The following is a 15,945-nucleotide window of genomic DNA, read 5'->3' as shown; positions in this document are numbered from 1 at the left end:
TTAGTCTGCCACAAGCAAGAGTTTTGAAAACTCATATGAGCATAACAAAACAAATGTTTCGAGGGTTTACCAGGACCAATGATATGTAGCAGGGTGGACAAATTGTTGGAGAGGACAGATAACACACGTTCATGTGTTTGTGGTCTGAAGCAAGTATTCTTGTGCAAGACCTGACCTCTAACCTGTGTCCCTGACCTCTGACCTCTTGATTTTCCCTGCAGAAATCGAAAGTGTTATTATTACTACCATATAGATGTTATAGTAAAATTAGACCTTCCAATATTATCACACAGTTTTTCAATACCTACTGAGTTACCCTGTGTAGTTGTCCTCACTTATCTGCTGTCAAAGCAGGTTCAAAACACCCCCTCCCAAAAAAAAAAAAAAAAAAAAAAAAAATTCACACTGTACTGCGACTAGGTAAGGACCTCACGCAAAAAACTGTACATGCTGTAGGCCCAAAAATATGTCACAGATCCCTGACTGACACACTCAAAGTGAGCATGTAGCTTAAAATGTCAAGTTTGACAAGACTGGAATTTCTTTAGTAGTGGATTTTGGTATATGCTCTGCATTTCCTTTCTTGTTTTCAAGTGAACATGACTCCACTTTTCAGTTTATCTGGGAAAAAACCCCCCAGATATTTAAAAAGTGTTTTGTCAGCCCCCTCTTCTCCTCTTTTTTTTTTTTAAATTATTCAACCGTTATTCAATCTCTCTTCTGAAAGATTCTGTAATCCTCTAATATGACTGATAATCTGAAATTGCATCCTTAACAACAACAACTGAAGAAGAGGTCTGGGTGTACAGCACATGAGAAGTCTTCAGGGATGCGTGTGGAGGGCCAGGTGTTTTCAGAGTAGTGCCATCTGGCCGCAGTGTTAGCAGCTTATGAGCCAGGTGTTGCAGAACAAGAGAGAAATATATGCTCTCTGTAACTGCCTCCGTCAGTTCCTGATGGGTCACTCTTACAATATATTTAACATCTCAAAAAAGGAGGAATATGTTGTAGTTGAGGCATTTAAATCAGTTTCTTTATTGATCCCTTCTTAATAGTTTTGTTCCTTATGAGCTGAAATGTGCAAAATGCGGGGAGCAGTGGAAACACTGAGGGAGTCATTACGATCCTTCATAATTATCCTACTTATTCATTAAAGGTTATTAATACTTTTATTACACACACACACACACACACACACACACACACACACACACACACACACACACACACACACACACACACACACACATATATATATTGCTGAACCCTCATACTATTGATGTGCAAAAAAACGTATTGTATGCGTTCGTTGTGGCTTTTTTTTTAACCATATAGTTACAATATACACACAAATTCACGTTTTATTCTCTCAACGTGTATACATAAGTCACTAAATCCTTTGTGATCCATCTGTATTCACAGTCCCTCCTCAGCTAACTGAGCAGTTTGTAGAAGAATCCTGCTGCCATCAACTGGTAAAACCTATGAAGACACCACTCAGCCTGGCAGCATTAAAGCAAGAAGTTCTCTGCTCTGAGAAATTAACATTTTAAGCCAGCGGTTTGCAAGAGATTTAGCCTGTGTGCCATCTAAAACAATGTTGAGGTCAATTTCAACCCATTATACTCACTCCACTGAGAGTCCAAACTAAAATTCAAGAACATAAGCTCAGATCTGTTCTCGGTAAATTGTCAAAAGATGGGATGATGGAACGAGTTTAAATAATTCATGTCAGATTGTGATGTTGGAATTATGTGTCTATCTCGCTTTTTAATAAAATGAGTTACACATTTTCATGAGCGCTGAATATTACTTTCAAAGACTCTTTACAGGATAAATATTTCAAAAGACAGAAAGCACAGAACTGTTTTTCTGGATGGAGTGTCAAATCCCCAATGATCAGTTTATCAGAGCTCCTGTCAACCCCCTAGAGAACCTTATATTTCCAGGCTTACAAGATTGAATTTATTATGACTCCTATTAAAGGAGGAGTAAGGGATTCTGGAGAGAGACTGTTGATATTTGAACTCAACAGCAAAAACAAATACACCCTCTCCCTTCAGTGCTCCTTCAGAAGCCCCACCCCACAAATTTCCCCAAATGTACTAGCCGACCAAAAGGGAAATATGGTATGATCCGGAGCGCCTTATACGGCATGGAAGTGGATACTCTCTCTTATAGCTGAAGCAAAACAATCATTATAATATATAACGTCATCAAACAAGTGACATGCACACAAGCACAGCATCCGAAACACAATGGAGTAAAAAGTGGTGAGAGTTACTTTTTTAGATTGTTTTACAAAACTACAGTGACAGAAGGTAGGTTTTGTAGCTAAGCTAACAAGGAAGGTAACATCACCTGGCATAGCATTTCAAATTGTGCGTCAATCCAAATAATCCCACTGTGCTAGCAAACTTGTGTTTTTAGGCCTTCCTTGGCTATAAATCCCCTTTGCACATTGTATGAACAAACACCATGATATAGAGCAAATGACTAGACAGCAAGTAATGTAACTAACATTAGCTAGGTTGTGGGTTAGCAAACTGTTGCTACAGTTGCTGCTGCGAAGCTAACATGGAGAGAGGGTGAGACAGTTTCCCATAGCCAGCACACCAACTCCAGACTGCGATACTCACAACTCTGCTGCTACTCTAGCTAGCATCACACCAACGCCGTATCTTGGCAAACTAGAAAGTAGTAAGCTGAATGTCTGCGGGGCAGTAATTATAGTTACCGTACACACAAATGTGACACAGGTACCTGCTTGCTAGCTAACCAGTTGGGATAAGCTATCACGAACAATAGCAAACTGGAAAAAACAACACTGACGGCTCTCTGATTTGCCTTGTGAAACATATCAAAAATTATCTTTCACACACCTGTCAAGTAGGAACAGAGCAACCTCTGCATGTGTCTTCATGTCTTTCAACTCTCTGAGGTCTCTCCACTGTTGGAAAGCCTCACTTATGTTAATGCAGCTCTTCGCCCTTGCCTGATCACAGCACTTCTTCTTAAGTTTATTTCTTCTGACCTTCTCCTCTTCGGCTGTTTCTCGGCCTTCTCTCCATGTTGAAAATGCGATCACGTCGTGGCGTTCAGCACATTTGTATGTGTCAGATTTACCGTCTCTCGCTCCAACTGCCCCCTTTCCCCCATCTCCCCTGTTCTTCTTTCCCCTGTCCTGTGCACAAGCTCGAAGGCATCCTGTTGATGACTGGGTGGAGTAGTGTTGCGCTGCTCGGTCCGAGACACTTTCTTTGTTTGTTTCCCAGAGCCACCGATGTGTAGGAACACCGGATTTTTTTCCAGCGCACACACAGAACGGACAGCTAGTGGACCATGAGGACATATTTGCTGAATTTGTTAAAAAAAAAAAAGTGCATTGGATTAGAATCCCCATCTATACCTTTAAGTCTGAATCAATCGTTCGATTTAGATTTTTACTGGTGTGCATGTTTAAGCTAAACCTTAAGGTAAGATAAGATGATTCAATTAGATCTTATCGAAAAGGTTTTTATTGAGGGGAGATTCACATGAAAAACACTGAAGAGGTAGGAAACAAAGATAAAGAGCTATTTACAAAAATAAACACAGCATTTAGTGAGTATTTTGTAAATAAAGTAAATTACATTCAAAAGCTACAGACATTTTAATACATTACAATACTTGGGCCATATACATGACATGACTTGAGCTTTGTGTAGTTTGTAGTAGGGCAACTCTGCAGGGAGTCATTGAGGTAGAATTGTGATTCATTAAGAGTCATACTGAAGTAATGCATATATTTAACACAATATAAATATAGATATCGTTAAAGTTATTTTGACATAACAGTGAATAAAGAATATATTAAATATATAGTAATGTTGAATTGCCTGTGATCAAAAGACTCATGCAGTTGTATCATGGGAGAGATTCTAGGAGGAGGTAGCATGCATGCTCTGGAAGTGTATAATAGCAAAAAATTTCACAGGATCTCACCTTTTTTGTGCACAAGCCTGAAAATAATGTACCCAAAATAAAAAAGGTTGTTCTATATTTCTTTGAACCAAAGTTACAGAGGCATTAACATTGTAGAAATGTAAGGTTTATTTGAATCACCTATGTTTTTTAGACATTAAAAAGGGAATATAAGGGCTGTAGTAGGACCTTTTGTGTGGAAGAGACTAGAATACGTGCTGATGCCAGTTGGGCTTTTATTAAGCAGCCAACTCAGCAGTCAAACTCAACTAAAGCAGTGCCTTACTGGCCCCTCCATGGGCAACTTTTTCTCTCAGGTAAATGTGTTCATGTTCATACACACACACACACACACACACACACACACACCACATCTCTCACCGCACATCTTCGCCACTCATCCTATGGCAACACTAATCACTGGAATCATGAAGGGGTCTAGTTGGTTAGTGAGCCCATTAATTATTAAAATAAGTCTGAACCCAGAAGTCAAGTAATACTGCCACAATACTGAGGCTTTTTTGGAAAAACCCTGAAGTACAGTATAAACTTCGAAACTCATTTGAAATGTGTATTTGGGGAATCTCATAAGTTTTCACATTGCCCAACCTCCGCCACAGTTAGTGTCGAAGAGGTTAAGTACTGCTTAAATGCAAAAAGTGCTGCACTATTGATTTAAACCAAAATGTGCAAAATGTGTAAAAAATAAATGTAAAAACATTATCTGTGCATGCAAAGTTGGCAAAATTCCTAAACCACATTAAAATCAAACTAATATTATGATTACTTATAGTTGAACAGATGTAAATTTGACTTAATGTAATTAAATAACGTCTCAGCTGACAATCATTTGTCTGTAAAGCCATAAGGAGGGTAAACAAACTCTGAATCAAGAGCAAAGTAAAGTACTGAAGAGGGACAACAAGACAGGATGATCAGTAGCTACAGTACAAGCATCTTTCAGGGGGCAATCAGCTGGTAGAGCGAGTATAGGATGAGGATGAAAACAAAAATCATGACAACTGGAGTGGTCTTGACTGCATCTCAAGTCGGAAAAAAAGGTCATCTGCATTTAAAATGAAAATGCTGGAGAGATGTGGTGTCATTTTGTTGCCCTACAGTTGAGAGAAGCCCAGATGGGAGTCATTTGTTTGATTCAAACCTCATTTAGCGCTGAGATATCTGGGGATACGTGTTCCCACAGATGGATGTGAAGAATATATGATTTGATATCTATTTTAGGACAGTTTGTTGGAATGCATTACATGGCGCAGAGGTTCATATTGTTTGATCATACTGATCATATTGTTTGACAAAGTGTATATCATTAATACGAGTACTAATTCCATTAGTAACAAAAATACTCATTGAAATCTCTAAAGAATTATAATAATATAATATAATATAATATAATATAATATAATATAATATAATGAAAACTATGACCACTAGAGAACAATAAACATTAATGCCCCGTAATATGTTTCAGGTTGAAAGTACTAAGTGGAGCTGCATTATTTCTGTATTGATGTGCATTGATGAAGTACATGTATTGTAGTTCCACTATGACCACTAGAGGGAAACAAACATGAAGAAAGCGTAAGTGGAAAAATGATACTTAAGCTAACATTAGCGACCAGTACCCCGCATTTTTTTTTAGCTAACTGGATGGCTAAAGTTTACTATTATCAGTAGTAAACCTTATTGACGTGGAAAATATATTTTTTGCTCAACTTTAGTCTTCAAAAAACTTAAAATTTGGAGTGATGAATTCACTTTATCCAAAACCACATTCTTGGTATCACTTTTGTATCTGATTTGTTTAATAATGATGGGCATTTGTATACTTTGCACCGCATATTCCTGGTGACTTACAACTTTCCCGTCACATATAGAGAATTTGCTCTTGTTTGTAAAGCTATCCCAGGTGGTCTGTGTCACTTAATGAAAAGTCATAATGGGTATAATGAGATTTAGAACTTAAAACACCAGTCATTTGTAGGATGTCTAGATGTTACTGATTCCAAATGCAATATTAAACATACAGTATATGAAAAAAATTTTACAAGGAAAGAAAGGAAGAGGGAGGAAAGGTTTTTTGGCACCAGTAAACTGAAGATATTAACTGGAATAAAACTTGTGCAATACCATATAAATTCTGTAGACCCAATAACGCTAATAATCTTTGTGTTTTTGTTTCAGGAAACAAACGGAATCACTCACTCGTGGCTTTTTCAACTGTAACTTTATGGCAAAAGTATGGTCAGATTTAGTTTTAATTACCAAAATTAAAAATACAAAACTTTAAACTCTTCTGTTGAAGATGTCATAATATAGTTTGAATGAATAGACCCCAAGATTGATTTCTTTATAAATGTGATGAAAATAATGGTAACATTTTATATTCACAAATGTCGTTTTCTAAAAGATAACAAATATTTTCTCTTTTCCTTCACAATTTAACATATTTTAAAAACTCTCTAAGATTTAGTCAAAACTAAAAGAGTACATGCACAATTCATCATTATAAGTACATGTTTGAAAACACATTTTGTGAAAATTGCCTTTATTTTATCTTGTTATATTTATTTCTTATCTTAATTTTTTGTGCCATTGTCTTTGCCCTTTCTATTTTGATTGTAATTTCCATTGACAATGTTTAATACTTGGTCTGTAATGAAATAGAAAATTTAATCAATAAAGTCTTCTGAAAACTGCCCCAACTAAGTAGTAAAGGTTGTCACTGTATTTATATCTGGAGGTGTAGGGGGGGGAAGTTTTCTCATCAGTGCAGCATGAATGACTGTTTGCACGTTTCTCTGTTAATGTTTTCTCACCAAAGTAACTTAGAATTTGCTTATTGCTAATCAACACACAAAGTTAGCCCAAGATTGTGCCTCTCTAGGGTTTGCATCCATTTCTCTAGATCACCGACAGGCGATGTTTGAAAAGCCCATACAGTCAAAGTAAGTAAGTGCTTAAAAACACTTACCGTTGTTCTGACCGTATTTCCAGAAACCTCAAAGACTTTTCTTATCGTCTGGATTAAAAATAAAAAAAAAGAAAAAGAAAAAGGAAAAAAAGATTTTCAACCCGTTTCCCGAGTTGTGATTGCGTTTCCTATCCAGGTAGCCGATAGGCCGCCATCTTTGATTTGATTCGGAAATGGCCGTAGGCTAGGCAACACACACCAGGAAACAGCCATTATTAGAGCTATTACCAACATGGGCGTTGCTGTTGTTCTTCAAAAAAATCACACTAATAATGAGCTTTACAAAATACTGAAATAAATAACTCCGTACAATTTTTATCGCTGTGCGCTAGCCACGAATTTAATGGCGTATGGCAGTTTCCCACATGTGCCCACTGGAGGTCAGTGAAGACTTCTTCCACTCAGGTCAAAGGTCACAATGCTAACATACCACTAAACTAACATGTCCGGTTAACCCTTTCAAAATAAAACTGAAACTATAAATCTGTTCTGGTCTAACAGGCCAAATTATATTTCTGACCTGTGTTATTTTCTTGAAAGTATTTCAAGCAGTTACAAGGGCTGTTTTTGGGAATACATTACATCACACCAAGCATGTGCTTTAAATAAAAACCAGTCTAGTCTGAGCCTGTTAAGCTTATTAGTTTTAAGAAATGTGTGCATGCCTTCAGTCTGCTTCAGGAGTTATTTAAAGGGATTTTAATGTAGAATGCCTTTTATTTTCTTTCTTTCTTGCTTAATTTTATTATTTAATTATTTATAATTGCTTAATGATAATAATATTTATTTACACTTATCTATGGTAAAATAATCTCTTTTAAGAAATTGGGTCTAGGTGTATCTTAATGTATGACTTTCGTACAATGAAACTTTTTGTATTTTACTAATGTACGTCTTCCTTTTTTATATGTACTTTACTTTTTAAAAAATTATGAAATGGATATCTGATTGTTGTTGTCATGTCACTTGTGTTATGTGGGAAAATGGGTTAAATAAAGTTGTTTTTTTTTTTTTTTTAAAGAAAAGAAAAGAAAAATACCATGTGTAGATGATGTAAACCTCATTGAGAATAATTTCGTAGACATGCAAAATAAAATACAGAAGAAGGGAAAACAAAGGGGAGACAAAGGCAGGGAGGTGTTGGGGGGTACTTTAGCAAATACAATAAAGATTTCACTGTTTGTCTTTCTTCTAAATGGCAGTAACGAGCAGAGATGTGAAGCTCTAGATCTTTCCAGACCTTACCTGTCTCTTCCACCGTCTGTAAAACCACACCTGCTGTGACGCGGGTTTTCCTGACGTCGGGTTACGTCGCTGACGTTTGGAGGAGCGTGCGTGACACATCAAAACTTGACTGCAACAGCTCAGCTCGGCTAACAGGCAGTGGTTCTCAGGGATCCGCGGTTAAACCACTGTTAAAAAAAAAAAGAAAAGAAAATAAAACAGGTACGGTAAAGTCGCCATTAACCTGGTTAATTTAAGATAACGTCCTCGCTTTCTACTGCAACACAACGAACGAAAGGAAAACGGGATTTGGTGAGTAAAAAAAAAACCAAACGAACTGTCAGATTCAACTCGCTAGCTGAGGCAGCTAACAGTACACCTTGATTAACGCGTCGAAAACATAAACAACATGTTGACGGTGTTTCTGCGTTTATTCTGGAGGTTTACACTCAAAGGGAATGTATGTTTGTCTCCACAGACTTAAATGATGTTATGTAGACAATGTAGTGTAAACGTTAATGTTGGAGTATTGCTTAGAAACACACAAGCTAACCGCTAGCATTTGTGTACTTAGTAAACCAGTATCACTGATAGTGACTTCAAAACATCCTGTTTTCATGATTTTGTAAGAGCACCGTCATTTCTGTTCGCTGTTAAGTCAAGTTATGTCACTGCCATACGATTCTAAGCAGCGTGGGCTGTAGTTATGTAACCAACTTAATCGTATACGTTAGCCTGGCCTAGCTAGCTCTTTGTGGGGACTCAGAACATCTATTTTTGCACAGGACCAAGACAGATTCCGAAAGCCAAAACCAGCATCGCTTCTAAGTTAACTTGAAAGTAAGCCGCTTCGACACGATACTGGCAGTAACAAACTTGTGAATGACATAGCTAGTTCCGTAGCTAACGTTAGCCAGCACTCAGTGAGTCCTCCCTTTTCAGAGTTGTCACCGTCAGCACCTCATATGTCACAGCTTTGAGTGAAACACTAAACCTTTCCCTCCTCCTATAGGCTGTTCAGATTTTAACACTGTAAGCTGTAGAGGTATTTCTGTGATGGAGTTTCCAGATTTAGGTGAACACTGCTCTGAGAAGACCTGTAAACGTTTAGGTGAGTACAGTTTGAAAAAGATGTCCGTGTCCTGTTTGCTTATGCCAATCAAAGTTTGATTTGATCTTGAAATCAAAAACTTACTTGACGTTACAGATTTTCTTCCTATGAGATGTGACGCCTGTCAAGAGATTTTCTGCAAGGACCACATAACCTATGCAAATCACAAATGCACGTCATCCTACAAAAAGGTAAAACATGATGCTTTCGGTATATCGTCTACACAGTGTTGAACATGTTTTAGTTTAACTCGCATGTAAAGATGTTCATTTCAGTTGTTTGCCCTTTAATGCAAGAATCTGCTCATATTTATCAGAGTAACTTATACTGTTATTAACTTGTGTTTTTGGATCAAAACTTGACTCCTGTAAACTTGAGAAAAACAGTGTATCATTACTGATTGCATCAGGCTGCATAAGTCCACCAAAATAAGTCTCATTGCAGATTTTGATCAGTCTTGCTTTAACATTTTGATACCCTGGTCTGCGTCAAACTTCTGTTTCAACATGAAATGTACAGAAACAAAGAACCATGATGGTCTTCATATCTTGGTTTTATTGCGAGACTTAAAGTCAGAGTTGATAACTGTGTGGTTTTGGCTGATCCAATCCTATGTTTGCTTCATGCCTAATTTTATAGGATGTTCAGGTCCCAGTATGTCCCTTGTGCAACACCCCCATTCCCATCAAGAGAGGAGAGATGCCCGACATCAAAGTCGGTGAACACATTGATCGGGACTGCAAATCGGACCCTGCACAAAGAAAGAGAAAAGTATGCGCTTAATACATTAATATAAAATTGATGGGTTTTACATTGCAGTCAGTTACATTCAAAACTATAACAAAAATATATGAATCTTTTATCCTTTTTTCAGATTTTCACAAATAAATGTTCTAAAGGAGGCTGTAAGCAAAAGGAAATGATGCGAGTGACTTGTGACCAGTGCCATTTAAATTACTGTCTTAAACACCGGCACCCACTAGACCATGATTGTAAGACTGATGGGAAACCTCTGTCCAAATCTGGGTGTGTACAATAACACTACACCTTCAGATTATGCCGTCCTTTCATCTGAAATATCACAGTAAGAATGGTTAACTTATTATTACTATTTTTTAAATCTTAGACACTCTGCTGTAATGAGGGCCCAAGGTGCTTCCTCCATCTCCAGCTCTGCCTCCAGCTCTAGTTCATCTGCTTCAGGAAACTCTAGACCTGTTTCTAATGGTGTGAGAGCAAATACCAGAGGCCACAACAGTGGGTAAGCACTTCTACTCTCTTGATTCTAAATGTTTCATAAAAATGGTCATTCAGCTGACTTTTTAAATAGACACCTAAAACAGTTATTCCTTCCTTCCTGCTGGTCTTACTTTTATTTCTCCTTTTCTCAGCACTGCCCAGCGGATCCCTACTTCTGTTTCGGCACAGAATGTAATACCACCCTCGACTTCATTTCAGGCCGGCATGGTATGCACATGATTTAAATGAAATCACATGGTTAAGAAATTCCCAAATGCGAGTAAAATGTAAACATGACTTTGCTGCTCTGCTGCTGTCATTGCAGACGGAGGAGCAGGCTTTACAAAGAGCTCTGGAGATGTCTCTGGCCGAGACGAGGCCGACAGTTCAGCCAGCCCTTAGGTGAGTAAACTTCATCAAAACCTATTATGCCAGAAATATCCAATTATCAGCATCACATTAGTCCGTGCCAGTGTGCTGCTGTTAAGAGCGAAGGAGTGTTTTCCCCATTGACCCTCAGCAACAGTGGTTTCATAACCGAGAGGTATTGGGGGGGGGTGACTGGTAGGGAAAATATGAAGTTTAACTAATATCGAATGAATCTGATAAAAATAAATAACACTGGAACCACTGGATTTAAACTACGGCTATAACATTTCTGTTAGTATCCAATTATTCTGCCATATATATTTTTGTTTAATCTACAACATGTCAGAGAAGTGTAAAATGAAAAATGTCGACCCTAGCCCAACACCCAGAGAGATTCAGTTTACTGTCACAAAAGCAAATTATCACAAATGAGAATTTAGATTAATGTAATATTAGGTCATTTTTTCTTAAAAAGATTTAAACGATGAAATAATTAGCAAAATAAATGATTTAATTTTCTGTGGATCAACCAAACAATTAACATTTTCTATCTCTTTGAGTGTCAGATGTGTTGAATAGTGCAACATCTTTCCTGGATATTAAAGTGCTTGAAGGCCTTTTTGTCCAGCTATCGAAGGTTTCATTTGCCCTAAATATTTAATAACGCTGATATCTATGTGCATTATGGGAATAGCATTTGATGTGGAGAAATTCCTTCGCTGGCAGACTGCCCACTGCCAGAGGCATTTCCGAATGGGCTGCTTTGATTGCAAAAATTAACAAAGGGCGGAAAGGGCTCTATCGGATTGTGGTCGGCAGCACCGTAAATGACTTTAGAGCTTTAAAATAAAGGCCAATATTTACTAAAGTAGGGAGAGCGTTCACAAAGTTTTTTGTTGCATTTTTCTTGCAAATGCAGTAAGAACACTTTTGAGTGCTCATCTCACTTTGTAAGGTTTGAACAGGTTTTTGAAGAACGAGTAGTGGGAATCAACAGAGACAGTCTCTGTTATATGATTTTTATCACTAGATTGGCTCTTATTGACTGCTGTTTCTACAGTCAAGAGCGAGTTTCAATCTCAAGTTATGGAAAGGCAGTTGGATATTTGCAGATTTACCACCATTCTTATCCAGATGTACAGACAGTGTCATAATTTTAAAAAGTTGTATAAACAAATTGTGTCAACTGACAAACAATAGTGAGGTAGAACTATAAATAAATCCAGCGTCCACAGGCTTTGACTCTGTTTTTGTGTGTGAGTCTTACGGCTTTTTGTCTTTGTGTCTCAGCCCTCAGGAGCAGGAGGATCTGGCTCTCGCTCAGGCCCTCGCCGCCAGTGAGGAAGAATACCGACGCCAGCAGCAGAGACAACAGGTACCCGGAAAGCTTAGCCGTCAGTAACATGCTAACAGGAACACATGTAGGTACACTGTTGTCATGGCAACCCATCCTCTTTGAACTAACTTTATTGGCTGAAGATGAAAAGCTAATTTGCCCTTCATACATTTTTAATTATTATCTGAAATATGTGGGGTGAAATGAAATTAGTCTTTGTTTCTAACTGTGATTTCTCTTTGTTTAGGGGAGAGAGTCCAAACAGTCCAACTGCAGCATTTCTTAATCACGGACCACCATTTAAACTTCAAGTTGTACTAATTATCTACTAGAAACTGCACATCTGGGATATCAGTATCCAGGATCAATGATTGTTATATGAAGAAATAGTCTTGGAAGTTGCTGAGACATTGCCGCCTTCTACAATATAAGCACATACTTTCCCAGCAGAATCTGTCATTTTTACTAATGATTTGCTCTGTACATATTTTATATGCTGATCATGATGAATCCATTATATTACCATTCTGTATATGAATATTGAATAAATTATTTCAAAGATGCACCCTGAATTTTGAATTGCTCAATTGATTCGGATGTGATGACAGACTTCAGACTGACACTCTGAGGGGTGAAGCCTGTTATTTAGGCAAAAATCGGCATGTCCATTAGAGTGGCGAGGTGGAATAAATGAATAATTTATTCATACTTTCAGCAGAAAGGGTTAGGGTTTGTTGACAGATAACTGGTCAGATTTCACAGACAGTTTTGGGTAAACTTCGGCCAGCAAATTACAGTGAATGTGGGTGATGCCTTTGCAGCTAAGAGTGGAAATATTGAACAATTTCTTATTATTTCCACGAATTGTTGATGTAGTATTTAGACCTTCATCAGGTAAAATTCATCGTGATGAAGGTCTTAGGGCAGAAAAGTTGTAAATGAAATAAGTAAAAGTGATCAACAGTGCAGGCGTTTTTATGTTTTTTGTTTTTTGTTTTATTTTTTTCAGTTTTTGATCCCACACATTGGTCTGTAAGACTTTCTGATGTGGAAGAATTGTATAGCAATTATCAAATCTCTTACAAACTGTAAACTGAGGACTTATATCACTAACTACTTTGGGTTAAGATGTACAAGCCTTGACAGAATTTAATTACTGTATATTTTACATAAGAAACTAAATGTGTTAAAGGGAGCAAAACGCATTTTTAAAAAAATATATATGTTTTTAAGTGTGCTATTATTTACAAATGTTGTAGGAGAAGCTGCCAGAACAAAAATTTGAAGAAAGTAGTTCACCACAGATTTAATTTTAGATCACTGATTGGACAAAACAAGCAGTTTGAAGATGTCACCGTGGGAGCTTGTGATAGACATTTGTGGCATTTTATAAAGACCAGATTTAAAAAGATTGATAGATTCAATGAAGATGAAAATATTTGTTAGTTTCAGCCGTTGTTGCTGCCCACCAGCTGTAGTCTTCACTAGTTGCCGCTCAAGTTATTCAGTGTTTGTACAGCAGAGGGCAGTAAGGCTTCATAGATTATGTTTAATCTGTCATAGCAGGATGTTTATTTCTCTCCCTTTAACAAAGCCCTCTGCCCTTTTGCTACTTAATAGTCTTACAGAGATTCAGTTGTCATATAAAATCTAGTGAATGCTCCTTTTGATCTAATATTTTTTTTGCCTTTGCTGCCATTTGCATGATTAACTGATGTTATGGAAGTCCACTGAGCTGTGTGACATGACCAACAATGCCAGCAGTTGAAATGCAGGCTGGGAAAAGAGAGTGTTGTGTCATTACCTGTCCAAATACATTTACATAATAATAATTACTAAGCAGAGCTGAGAGGAGTACGGCTGCCGGACAAGACCTCTTCAACCTGCTGCAAAATACAAATGTGTCACAAAGTACCTAATTACCTTTATCACTTGCCATGATAGGTCATTTCACACTTTCATCCCTGGTATTGTCTAGTAACTTTAATCTCACCTAAATCTTAGTGCTTGGGTTGTTTGTATACAGCTATTTAAAAGTATCCACACCAGACATTACTATTGAACAAAGTCATGCACTAGATGATCAGTTGTAGCATCTTGCTGCATAAATTTGCATATTCATGAGAAAAGTAATTTTCTTCCAACTACTATAAGCGCTAAATTCTTTACATAGGATCTGGAGCTCATGTTTACACCATCTGGTGGTATGTGAATGACCTACTAAACATATGTGCTTATGTTTTTCATTAATAAGGGAATAATTGGTCATTTTGGCTAAAACCTGTATTTTTTTGTTTTTTTAATTAAAAAAAAAAAAAGAAAAGCACTATGTTTCCAGTTTTCACCAGAAAAGGCTACTCATTATAGGCCACGGTAATGCTGGTATCTCAAAGAAAAAGCCCTTATTGCCTCTCCTGAGTTATTTTTATAGACACTGCCTCTAAGTGGCTGCAGTCAGTAAGGAGAGGAACAAATATTAAAGTTATTGTAAATGTAGAAATTGGATGTTTGCGCTACACTGTGAGACGTGTGTGCGTGAGATGCAGTGTTTTGTTGCCATGTGAATACTCGTTTCACAGTTATCAGGAGGAAGAAATCTGCCGCCTTCAGTGGTAAAAAATGGTGTTAGAGATGCCGCTTCGGCTCAAAACTGCCTGGCAATCACGACATTCAGACAGATTACCAAGGTTATTCAATTCATTGAAATAATGTCCGATATGTCAAGCAGTTTCAAGATAAGCGGGATATGACTCTGTAAAAAGGCTTTGTAGAGAAAATAGAAAAAGCAGGAATTGTCGCTGTGATTGCTGAGAAGGTCATTTCTCTGGGTGTGGAAAACGTTCAGCCTCTGGCATGTTTAGGACAGAGGCTTTACGCCTCTGTTGCCTTCTCAACTCTGGGGGTCTCAGTCCAGGTCGTGATGAGGCTTGTTGAGGCACGGGCTTGATGCACCTGCTGCCTGTGACACAACAGCATCCGCTCCGCAAACCAAACATGACACCATCTCCTTTGTGTCATTTGAATTCTGTTTCCGGGCGGCTTCAAGGCTTCCTGACTAACTGCTGTTTGGTCAGCTGAGGAGAAACGGACAAACTGTCTGAATAAGCCGCAATGATTCTCCGTGGCCATGAATCCACTTAATGTCTTCACAGTTAGCAGTACAACATAATGTGACCCTGTGCTGGCAGTGCTTTGTTAGTAGTGATGAAATTCTTCACAACATCACTACATAACAGCATGGCTGTTCTTCTCAGAAAAAAAAAAAGTTTGCAGATAGCAAGGTTTGTGATTTTAGTATTTTATACGTAAAACAAGTATATTGGATTTTATTGGCATATTAAAAACCTGTTGCACTATATTGATACAGTTAAATAGAGTGTGAAGGTCTAAATAATTACATTCTTAGATAATTTTCCACGTTTTTGTAAAAACAGCAAAATAATTGATCACAAGCATAAACAGGTGTCAGTGTTACAGGTGTGGAGATGCTTCCCGGCTGAAGATTTATGACCTGTAGCCTGAGAAGGAAAAGAAAATGGCTCTGACACGGCTTCAGTTTCCTGGTACCACAAGTGTCATTTCATAGCACAGCAGGAAAACAGGAGAGTGGAGCAGAATTTGCCCTCCTTGTGCCAGCGCTAATGGAAAAGTTGTGAGACGCAGGCTAGCGGCGGCGGAAACCTTCTGCTGAAAAGGTTTAATCAGAGCAAA

At 37.8% G+C, this 15,945-nt stretch overlaps 2 protein-coding genes across 6 annotated transcripts in view; one reads left to right on the top strand and one right to left on the bottom strand.

The window, feature by feature from the left end:
* uncx (UNC homeobox) overlaps positions 1-7,298 on the bottom strand; it is a 15,844-nt gene extending 8,546 nt beyond the window's left edge. For 2 of the 3 annotated variants that reach the window (XM_040123912.1, XM_040123913.1), the window contains exon 1: positions 6,956-7,298. The gene's annotated coding sequence lies outside the window, so the exon portion shown is untranslated. Of the gene's footprint in view, positions 1-2,882; positions 3,358-6,955 lie in introns of all 3 variants that reach the window. The other variant, XM_040123911.1, reaches the window with a different exon arrangement.
* A 919-nt stretch (positions 7,299-8,217) lies between these two features.
* Positions 8,218-12,799, top strand: zfand2a (zinc finger, AN1-type domain 2A). Of its 3 annotated transcripts, none has more exons than XM_040123915.1 (10): positions 8,218-8,491; positions 9,192-9,290; positions 9,387-9,481; positions 9,930-10,061; positions 10,165-10,316; positions 10,417-10,551; positions 10,682-10,757; positions 10,855-10,931; positions 12,189-12,319; positions 12,482-12,799. In XM_040123915.1, exons 2-9 carry the CDS (start codon positions 9,236-9,238, stop codon positions 12,298-12,300), a joined length of 834 nt encoding a protein of 277 aa, XP_039979849.1. In that variant the 5' UTR covers positions 8,218-8,491; positions 9,192-9,235; the 3' UTR covers positions 12,301-12,319; positions 12,482-12,799. The 3 variants fall into 3 exon arrangements, with proteins under 3 accessions (XP_039979849.1, XP_039979850.1, XP_039979848.1); XM_040123916.1 differs by having other exon boundaries at positions 8,219-8,491; positions 9,249-9,290; positions 12,189-12,273; XM_040123914.1 differs by having other exon boundaries at positions 8,221-8,491; positions 12,189-12,273.
* The last annotated feature ends 3,146 nt before the right edge of the window (positions 12,800-15,945 follow it).

This window comes from Xiphias gladius, chromosome 3 (assembly GCF_016859285.1).
Source record: "Xiphias gladius isolate SHS-SW01 ecotype Sanya breed wild chromosome 3, ASM1685928v1, whole genome shotgun sequence".
Classification (NCBI taxonomy): domain Eukaryota; kingdom Metazoa; phylum Chordata; class Actinopteri; order Istiophoriformes; family Xiphiidae; genus Xiphias; species Xiphias gladius.
The sequence above is the reverse complement of the archived record's forward strand: the minus strand, read 5'-3'. Positions and strand labels throughout refer to the sequence as shown.

Excerpts from the sequence above, each read along its gene's own strand:
- zfand2a (XM_040123914.1), top strand. The coding sequence starts at position 9,236 with ATGGAGTTTCCAGATTTAGGTGAACACTGCTCTGAGAAGACCTGTAAA. Across the intron at positions 9,291-9,386 it reads GAAGACCTGTAAACGTTTAG|ATTTTCTTCCTATGAGATGT; the intron begins GTGAGTACAGTT and ends TTGACGTTACAG. Across the intron at positions 9,482-9,929 it reads GCACGTCATCCTACAAAAAG|GATGTTCAGGTCCCAGTATG; the intron begins GTAAAACATGAT and ends CTAATTTTATAG.